The sequence below is a fragment of the Cystoisospora suis genome (assembly GCF_002600585.1).
Source record: "Cystoisospora suis strain Wien I chromosome Unknown contig_1069, whole genome shotgun sequence".
Classification (NCBI taxonomy): Eukaryota; Apicomplexa; class Conoidasida; order Eucoccidiorida; family Sarcocystidae; genus Cystoisospora; species Cystoisospora suis.
In genome coordinates, this window is record NW_027153870.1 from 1,960 (window position 1) to 12,083 (window position 10,124).

General features: G+C 44.5%; 1 protein-coding gene across 1 annotated transcript; it reads left to right on the forward strand.

The window, feature by feature from the left end:
• Positions 1 to 1,290: 1,290 nt before the first annotated feature.
• Positions 1,291 to 9,622, forward strand: CSUI_002557 (sec20 protein; the record flags this gene model as incomplete). Its single annotated transcript, XM_068062757.1, has 4 exons — positions 1,291 to 1,337; positions 3,277 to 3,382; positions 4,108 to 8,240; positions 8,930 to 9,622. Coding segments are annotated over 3 exons (1,122 nt in total), but the record flags the coding sequence as incomplete, so codon positions are not given.
• Between the last annotated feature and the right edge of the window lie 502 nt (positions 9,623 to 10,124).

Here is a 10,124-nt window from a genome sequence, read left to right on the forward strand (position 1 = left end):
TTTGAAGGAGGAGATAGATAGCTGTCGTTATCAGTCATGAGAGTCTGGCAAAGCTGACCATTTTCCAACCATTGGGAGAGGTCCAGGCATGGGTGTACCCTCAGCTCATCTATATCTAGATAGGCATACTCACGGTGCTCCGCCCCTCTTCTCTCGTTTTCCAGTGTGGCTGCCTTTGCATCCTGTTTGGATTCAAGAGTGAAGGAAGAAAGAGCTGTCGAGACAAGGCTCTTTTCTCGTGTTGTGTGTGAATGAGGGATAAGAGCTTTCTTGGACAGAAAGACGAGAGATGTTCGTGAAGGTAAAGACTCGCTGGCGAGAATTTCCTTGTGTAGTGCTTTGCCTTTCTACTGAAATCTTTCATGATAGAAGAGTGTGAATAAAGGAACGAAAGACGCGAGGAAGGCGTGGGGTGTCTGACCTCCGGTGTGTTTTGGGGGAGGGCCTACGTCACCACTACAAGCCTATAGCTAGCATCACGGTACTTGTCATCGACGATCAATCGATTGCCGGATCGAGAGGAAGTATGGAGGGTTCCTATTGTATGTATGTATGTATGTAATGTACGCATGTCTGCTCTCGCGAGATGTGAAGTTGTAACCCTAAGCCCTAAACACTTGCTGTTGCTTTTTTGGAAGAGCCCGAATAGGATCTGAGAGCAGAGCGGACATGGCGACGTCGATCGGCTCCTCCTCCTATGTTACTTTTCGACGGCCGGTCAGCATCACGTAGTTCAAACCAGCTAGCTAGCCTGCTGGCGGGTAGCTAGCTGAGTAGCTAGCTAGTTAGCTGGTTCAAACTGTGAGTGATGTGTCGTTCGTGTTCTCTTGCTGTACGGGATGTTTTCTTGGGGGTGGTGAAAGCGTAGGATGGGTAGAAATACTTTTCAGGCTTCTTCTGCCTTGGGGTTTCTTATCTCTTCTTCTTTCTTCATACCTACGTAGAAAGAAGAAAGAAAGGGTATGTCTTTTATATCTATCTATGTCGACTGGCCGTGATTGCCTGTCTCTTTTTGGCAAAGGGAGGAAAGCTGTGTGTGTGTATAGGGGGTATAAGTTACTGTCGGGTGCAAGAGAAAGGGTTGTATATTTCATTCATGTGCTTTTCTCCTTCGCTTTTCATGACACGTGAGAGAGCTGCTTTTTTCCTCTTTTCTTCTGGGTCTGTCTCTTTCTTTCTTGTGGCCAAAGAAGGAGAAAAAGAAAGAAAGAGAGAAAGAAAGAAAGAAAGGGAGAGACGTTGTCATTGAAGTAGAGACTACGACCTTCTGATTGTGTTGCAGTCTTTGGCGAACATTTGACCTCGGCGAAAAGCATCCTGGCGATACTTAAGAAGAGGTATCTTTCTTTCTGCTTTTTCTCCTCTCTTCTTCTTTCTAAGCCTCTCTTTTCTTCTCTTTCTCAGAGAAGACCGTTATCTCTAGGAGCTCATGGAGTACCTCTTTACCTACAGTAGAGACATAAACAGATAGGAGATCGATGTGGTAATGTCTGTCGTATATCATCGATCAAGTCCGTCATTATGTATCCCTGTACAATATATATATATATATATATATATATATATATATGATGGTCTGTATATCTTGTCTCTCCCTGGCTCTGTTGCGGTGTATGTACACGTGGTTGTCAAGTCTGGTATTTTTGGTCTGCATAGTGACAGCAGTATTTTCGAACCAATCGACATCTGTAGTCAAAGTTTTCCTTTGCTGTCTTTCTCGAAGTTTCGGTCGCTCCTTCCTTTCCTCCCTCTGTTCCCCCGTGTTGCGGGTGTTTTAATAGTCTCCTGAGATTCGGCTTTCTTTCTTCATTTCTTTCTGCATGCGCGGAAAAAGTCGCCAATGAAAGAGATTTCTTCTTTTGGGGGGATCTCTTGGGCGAGAAAACTTCTCTTGAGAGAGAATGAAAGAAACGGGTCTAAAGAAGCATCGAAGGAATGACTGACAAGGGAGGAAGAAAGAGAAAAAGGACAGATTCACCAGTCGATCTGACACAGAAACATGATGATTGATTGGCTCATCCTCATCTCCTTCATGCGCTTCACTTATCGTACATGCGTTTACCTCTTGTGCGCCCTGTACATGTATATGCATATATATATATATATCCTATGTATCTATGTATCTTTCCCCCTGTGTATGTGTATATATGTACATACATGTATGTGTGTGTATGAGTACATATATGTGTCTATTTGATACACACATGCATCGAGACGATGAGAATAAGTGCCGATATCTCATGTATCGTTCTATGGCGTGGTTCTTCCTGACGTCGTTTTCTTCAATCATAGAGGCAGTCTATCTAGTCTATCCCCCCAGCCAGTGAAGGCGACCCTCGTCCACACTCAACCGCATGTCGCGTATGGGACGGATGGGTGACGTCGGGATAGGCCCCTCGCTACTCCAATTACTTCGGGTGTACATACGCTCAGGGTTGTCAGTCATCCGACGTTTTAGATGTCTTTCATTCTTCAAGGTGTCTTTGATATCCAGTGTCGAGAAATGGTGGTGTATGAAGAGGAGTTACTTATTCTTTTCTTTTGGTGTCTTTCTGTTTCTTCTGCGTATACTGTGTGACTGTAAATTCCGTGAGGCTATCCTTGTTCTTTCCGCTGGCAACCGGTTCTCTGGCTTGAGAACCCTAAGGGGTGAGAGAGACCTACCAAGTTGTTGCATGCAAATCATCCCCCTGCTCTTCTTCTTTGGCCCAAGCTGGAGGATAGAAGAAGAGGTTTTCTTCTTCCGCTGTGTCGTAATGTATGAAGTGTTATGTGTTCATGCGAAGACAAAAGGAAACGTTTCTCTGAAAGAATTTGTTTCAGTGAGTCGGTGACTGAGTGACGTCTTGAGTGGTGCTTTCCCACTTCACGGTGTAAAGTGGTGCTTTCCCACTTCACGGTGTATGTACACTCCAATTTGTGGTGTATGTACACTCCAAGGAAATGGTTTTCGTCTCTTGTGGCTCAATCGTTGAGGTAGACACAAGACCATCATCTCGGGTTGAGGCTTCCATCTCCTTTACTGTAGTTTTCTCCCTCTCCACTGAATAGAATCTGGCGCGTCTCTCAACTTTTTGTGAAGCGTGCATGCATATAGTGTAAGTGTATGTGTGTATGTATATTACCTGGCTTGTCATGTTGCGGAGAATGTACATGTCTTTCGTCGTATACATTGTAGAGCAGATATGTATCTTCGAGAAAGAGTGTATTCCTCAGCTTCACTTAGTTTACGTATTCCTGTGTGTCTTTGTTCTCTCTCGTTTTGAACGCACATAGGACTGCGACTGATTCACAGTTTATTTGGTTCGCGTTCCTCTTCTTCCTCTGCTGCTGCACCTACGTCATCTTAAGGCGCTTGGGCATCATTCGCCTTGCTTTCTCAGTGAGACGATTTTTCTCCTCTCTCCCTCTCTTTCTCTCTCTTCAGGGGCTCACCATGGCCTTCTTATCATGTTTGGCAGTGGCTGGAAATGCCTGCTCCACTCTTCCCTTGAGAATTCTTATTGCCCTCTCTCCTACCACGTACACGCGTATACGTGAATGCATACACATATGTATATATATACATCTATGTATATGCGACTATAGGTAGTCTGTGTATGTACTCTGAGTGTTTTGACCCAGAGAATAACATAGACTCTTGTATGGAAGTAGTTTGTATGCAATGCTTTCTAGGTATGATGCTTCTTTATATTTATCCCGATGAGTGTGCAGCAGCACGAGGAACTCCACTGTACCATGTACATGTGTGTCTTGTCCTGTAGCTGTATGTGGAGGTGTACTTGTATAGAGAGGAGCATGCGTATCTGACTGGAGTTTCCACCAACACACACACTGTACGTATGGCTATCTCTCTCTATATATACACCTATACCCAGGACTCTCTCTGATCGATTCTCCTCTTGTCTCTTCGTCTTGCTGTCCACCACTCACATTAAATATATCTGTCTGTCGAGGAGTAGATGCGAGATCACGTCCCTTTCCTCAGTCGTCTTTTCTCTTCTACAAGATGAAGAGGAAAGACACTTTTTCTTTCTTTCTTTCTTTCTCGGGTATCGAGTCATGATCGATTGCTTCTCAGTGTACATGTGTCTGTACACCTCTCAGACATGCTGGCTTCTATGTAATATTCTATGGAGCGTGATCTCGACAATCTTCTTCAATCCTGCGGCAGCTTATCTTCGCCTCCAAGCGTCTCTTCTTTCTTCATCTTCTCCTCCTCCTTCATCTTCTCTTCCTCTACTTACACATGGTCATGGAGGTTCAGGTCTATCTCTTCTTCCTCAGTCGATCTCTGCCGATATGCATATGAGCTCTCTTCCCCCATCGCATGATGTCTCTTTGTATGATGAGCAATCGCTCTTACAGAAATCTGTTCTCTCTGAGGAAGTAGAACGACGCCTAGAATCTCTTCGTCTCCCTTCATCTACATCAGCAGCTCTCTCGTCTACTATGGAGCAAGACGTAGTGAAGAATAATAGAACAGAAGCCGAGAAACTAGTTCCTCCTTCAAATGAGGATGAAGAAAGCTCTTCTCATGAAGAGGAAAAAAGGACTATATCAAACCCAGCTATCTCCCCCTCTTCCTCTTCCTCCTCTCATAAGCCTACCCCTTCTGTCTCCCCAACTGCAAGTCGCTCTTCACACAAAATGCCATCCTCTCGACCTTCTTCCTCGTCTCGTTCTTCTCCTTATTCAGATCCTCCTTCCTCTTCTCCCACACGAGCACCGCATCCATCATCTTCTTCTTCTTCCCGTCAAGGAAAGGTTAAGCCTTCTCAACATCCTTATCCTTCACCTTCATCTCCCTCTTTCTCACCTTCTTCTTCTCACCCTCCTCAAACGAAACGTCCCTCTACAATAGCTGCTTCTTCTCGTCCCCCTCCTCGTCGTAGGCCTCGTGTTGTCTCTGGGGCACCCTCGTCAACAGCATCTTCTTCTTCAGCAAGTTCTTCCAAAGGTCGTCCACCTCCTCCTTCTTCTTCTTCTCTAGCCTCGTCTTCTCAGCCTTCTATAGATTACCTCGCCAAAGGGGTTCACATGAATACGAGGAGGCCACAGGGAATCAAAGTGTAAAGAATACAAAACTCTTCATCTTCTCCTGTCATAGCTATCCACAGAGAGACATAGAGAGATAGGTAGATATCTGTCAAGGCAACATGTAAAGGGAGGAGAGGAGCGGCGACGCTTTCTTTCCGGATCATTTCTATGAGTAACTGCAGCTTTACTTTAAGACGGGGGACTCTGAATGGTCCTCACATCTGTCTTTGTGTTTGGACCACGCAGAGGCTTGACAAGGGGAGAAGAGAAAACAGAGCATGCAATAAGAAAGAGAGAAGGAAAGAGGAAAGGAGAGAGAGAAACCCTACAGCTAAGATGAGCGGGAATAGAGGGATAGCAAGGTTATGAATGAGAGCCGCGGAGTTAAGAGGAATAGCTCTTTAATCCCGCAGTTACAAGAAGACTGAGGAGGGACAGCTAGCTACTAGCTAGCGAGGTAGAAAGAGGGGCATAGGTGTACGTACAGTTGACGGTAGATATGATGACAGTCTCTATCAAAGAAGTGGAGAAGTCAAGAAGGAGAAGAATGCAGAAAGATTCATCTCTCTTTCATCCGTACACAACAGATTGATAGAGAAGTATGAGAGAGGGAGTCTCACGCCATCTGTCTAACGCTCCTCCTTGATCGTCGTCTTCGGTTATAGCTCTTTCCTTCTTCTTCCTCTCTATGATGGATGTCTGTCTCTGCGATTCTTACAACACCCATTTGCCGCTTTGTTCTTTTCTCTGAAGGATTACGGCGAAAGAGAGGCGGAGATAGTAGGACACGTTCTCGGTCAAAGAGCCCGGAGTCGAGGGAGGAAGAAGAAGAAAAACGAAGAGATAGAAGACCGGCCAAGGAACGAAAGTTCTTTAAAGGGAGGGGAAGGGAGAAGGATAGAACAAGAAAGAAAGAAAGGACAGGATGAAGGAGAGGCGAGTTTCTACACCGTGTGGTCTATAGAGTGCAGACTAGAGAGGAGTGTTCGATGAGTTAGCTGATAGGGATAGACGAGGATAAAAAGAGATAGAGTGAGGGGAGGGAAGATCTCACCCGCAGGGGCCGTGGTAATACTTGAACGACACATGCTTCCTCTTCATCTTCTATAGACGAAGAATAAGGAACTCTCTGCATGCAGCAGCAGTTGAGATTTCAGGCTGGACATGAGAGTGAAGGGGGCAGGCTACCTGTAGATAAGAAACTAGAGACGATTCTTTTTGGAGACGCTCTTACACATGCAAACTCACGTATTCATCTGGAGGTGTATATATATATATATATATGTTTTAGATAGATATATGTATAGATATACATACATACATATTTCGTCAGGTATTTTGTATGTGAGTAGAAAATCTGACAAGTGTGAATGAGAAATTGAGAATACATGTAAGCGAAGGATTTGTGTGCCACGAGCCGTATGTACAGCTGAGATAATAAGGGTGGCTCTCTTGCACTACTGGATAGGGTTCTTCGAGAGAAACAAGCTTTCTTCTGTCCCTGGTAACGGGGTAGAAGCACAAGAAGAGCTAAGAGCGCATGGGGAAAGACAAGGAGAATTCTGAAGAGAAGACGAGAGATGTAGAAGAGAAGAGATGAGATTCCTCTCTTCTTGTCCTCGTATGCCTTCAAACTCGGGGTGTTTTCTTTTCATCTCTCTTTCTTCCTCGTGCATCGAAAAGAGAAGAAAAGGAAAGAAATACACAAGAGAGCTTGGTGACTTGAAGGCCCATCTGTCTTGTCTTTAGTTCTTTTCCTCGTAGCCAGCTGGAATCTTCACGTGAGATGACGCATGCAGCCTGTATTACTCCTACTACGATCTCGAGCGCATGCATTGATCGAGCTTTGATGTGTAGACTACCGAAGTGTCGTGGGGAAAAGAGAGATGTATGCAGCTTTGTTTCTCTCTTCTTTTTGGAGAAGAGAGAGATACATATACCGAGGTGCTCTTTTTCTCAAGAGGAGGGAAAGATGAGTGAGGCCGTTTCGCTTCTCTCTTCCTTTTCTCGCGTGTCTTCATGCATGCGTGCCTGCATGCATGAATCAACATTTTTTTCTCAAGGAGGAAAGAGAGAAGAGATGACCGAAGTTCTCATGAAAAATTTCGTGCTTGTTGTGTAGACTGTCGATTCTATCTAGGAAGAGAAAGAAGAGAATACATGTAGAAGATATATGACATGGAGAAAGAAGCCGGCGATGCCTAGTTTCTTTCTTTCGCCACCTTCTCGATGATTTCTCTAGGACATTCCCTCCCGGCTCCGACTCTTCTTCCTCTTCTTTCTCCATAGATTTGCGAGTCTTCAGAACTAAAGTTCGTAAGGCATTTAGTCGAAGTTGCCTTGCCTAGCTTGGAGGGCAAGAGGAAATGAAAGAGAGAGAGAGGGAGTGTTTTTCTCTGTAAAGATGTGTGTGGAAGTGGAACGTCCACCTCATCGATCTCGAAGAGAGAGTGGGCGGGCCGAGGAGAGGCTTGTACTTCTTCTCTAAGTGCTCTTTTTGGACTATAGTTAAATCCGAGTTCTGATGTGAGATAGAAGGCTGACAGTGTATCTATCTATTTGTCCGGTTTAAAGGAGTTGTTCCGTCTGACGCATTGAGTAGGGGGTTGACTAAGTGATTCGATCATAGGAGATTTAGCTGTTTTCGTGTGGATAGGAGTCTCTCTCTCTCCTCTCTCAACTCTCGAAGGTAAATAAGGAAGTGTCTATGGGTGTGTAGCTTTCTTACAGGTGTTAGTTCCTGAGACATGCAAAGGTAAAGATGGAATCTGTACAGATGGAGAAGTTCGGGAATGGTATTCTCCGTAGAGAGAAACCTTGGTTCATGTCTGATTGATTGCATGCATGTAGAAGGAAGCTAGTGTAAAGGCGCCTCGTTTCTTCCGATGTTTCTTTCTTGTGATGTTTCTTCTTACATAGTTAAGATAAGGAGATCTATCTATCTTCATATCTTTCCCTTCTTTTTGTTGTCGATCATCCCCGCTGGCGTATCCTCTCTCATCATCTCACCACAGCGTGATGGTCCCTCTTTTTATGTCTCGTCTGCCGCTTCTTCTTCCCCCTGGGACGAGTTTTTCTCTTCTCTTCCCGTGTTTTGCTGAAAGAAGCAAGAGGAAGGAGAGAGAAGAGATGAAGAACTTCTCTTTCCTTTCTTTTCACCTGCTTCCTTCCTGTCGACAATGATCAGAATGATAGAGAATGTGAGACAATGTCGATGCTTTTTTGTGGGGTCGATTGTACAAGAGAACGAGTGTACAGTAGATGAACTCTTAGCTGGACAGACAGGTTTCTTTAACTTAGGAGCTCTCTTCTTGGGGGAGCTGTCTTTGACACTCTCTTTGGTGTGTTCATGCATGATACGATGAAACCTCTCTTGTACTACAGACAGATCTCCTCTTATACAACGACGACGGGCGAGGGAAATGTATGGATGGATGCACATCTATATATATATATATATATGTAGGCGTTATGTCGTCTTCTCGAGAGATGAAGAGAGAGAATGAGATAGATATAGAGATGATTAGGGTCACTCGGTGTCTTTCTCATCTCCTTTCCTTCCGTCGTCGGTAAGAGAGATGATTTCTCTCAAGTAATAGAGACACAGGTAAAGAGATACATAGATCAATATGTATGGATAGAGATAGGTAGGAAGATGCATACATACATAGATAGATGGATGAAAGCATCCCACCTTATTCACATATCTGTCTTTCTCCATATCTCTTGCTACGTTATTGGTAGGTTTTGTTTCCTTTGTTTCGCCCTCTATCTTCATTCTTGCCAAGATTGTAACCTCATTCTTTTCGCCTCTGGAGATCTAGCCACCCTGGATGAAGTCTCTTTCTTTTCTTTTCCTTCATTCCCTCTCTTTTCTTTTAATCGCCAGGTGTAATTTTTCTTTCTTGATGGATGGATTGCTGGGTTGGGAGTCTCGGTACTAGGCAGCTTCCATACTGCTATAGTCAGGTACAATTCTGTAGTTCTGAAGAAAAAGAGGAGGAGGAGGAGCAAAAGAAAGGAGAGTAAGAAAGCGAGGTGATCCCCCATCTCTCTCTTCTCTTTCTCCTGTTGGTGGTCTTGTTCTTCATCTCTCTTCTTTTCTTTTCCGCTGTCTGTGAAAGGGAGAGCCGAAGATTCATTCATTCCTCTTGGTAGTGTGTGGTGCTACCGGCCTAACCGGAAAGATCGAATGAAACACTTTCTCCTTTCTTTCTTTCGTTCAAGAAGGTAATGCAGTGAGAATGAGTGAGCTGTGTGTATCATCACTATCTCATGGGGAAGCGACGAGACATCAGTTTGGTATTGTTGTCTTTGGAGGACTTGCGCGAGCCGGGGTTAGCAGGGGATGCCTCCTAATTTCCCTGGAATCTTAGCGATCTCTTCTGTCGAATCTGAGCTCCTTCATCCTCTATTTCCAAAGGGTAGATAGAAGGGATCCTATTCTTGTCTCACTCCGAAAAGAGAGAGAGAGAGATTCAACAGCCTTAATTGAGGAGAGAAAAGAGATATAGAACAACTAAGAGGACAGATACAATAAGAAGAAGTTATCATCTGTAGTGGCACTTTCCTTCTTCAGTTCTTTCTAGTTCATCTTAAGTCTCTTTCGGAAGTGTGGGTTACTACGCTCCAGACATCCCTCTACTTCGTTACGATAATGGTAGATGGTAGTCTTGTATCGTTCTTGAGACCATGGTTTTCATGAACAAGTAAAGGAACCGGTAGAAGACCGGAGTGAGGGGACCATTCGATTTGATTCAGGTGTACATACATCCAGGAATGGAGACGGGAGAATCGAGATAATGATTCTTGTCACGTAAACAGGGTTGTTCGTTCACAGCAGATCCTGATCGTTTTAGCGATATGGCGTAGAAAGACACGCCATGTATCTCCTTCAGACTGAGTATAGATGTATACGTATAGGTCGGGAGTTATGTCGAGAACGTAGGAGCAGCCAGAGCGGCGGCATGGTGATGAATGACCAGTGAATAAGGTAGTGATCGCATCGAGGTGTCTGTATATACACCCCCTTACAAACCAAGACAGGAAAGCAGAAGTCGAAAGGGATTCTCTCTGCAGGATTC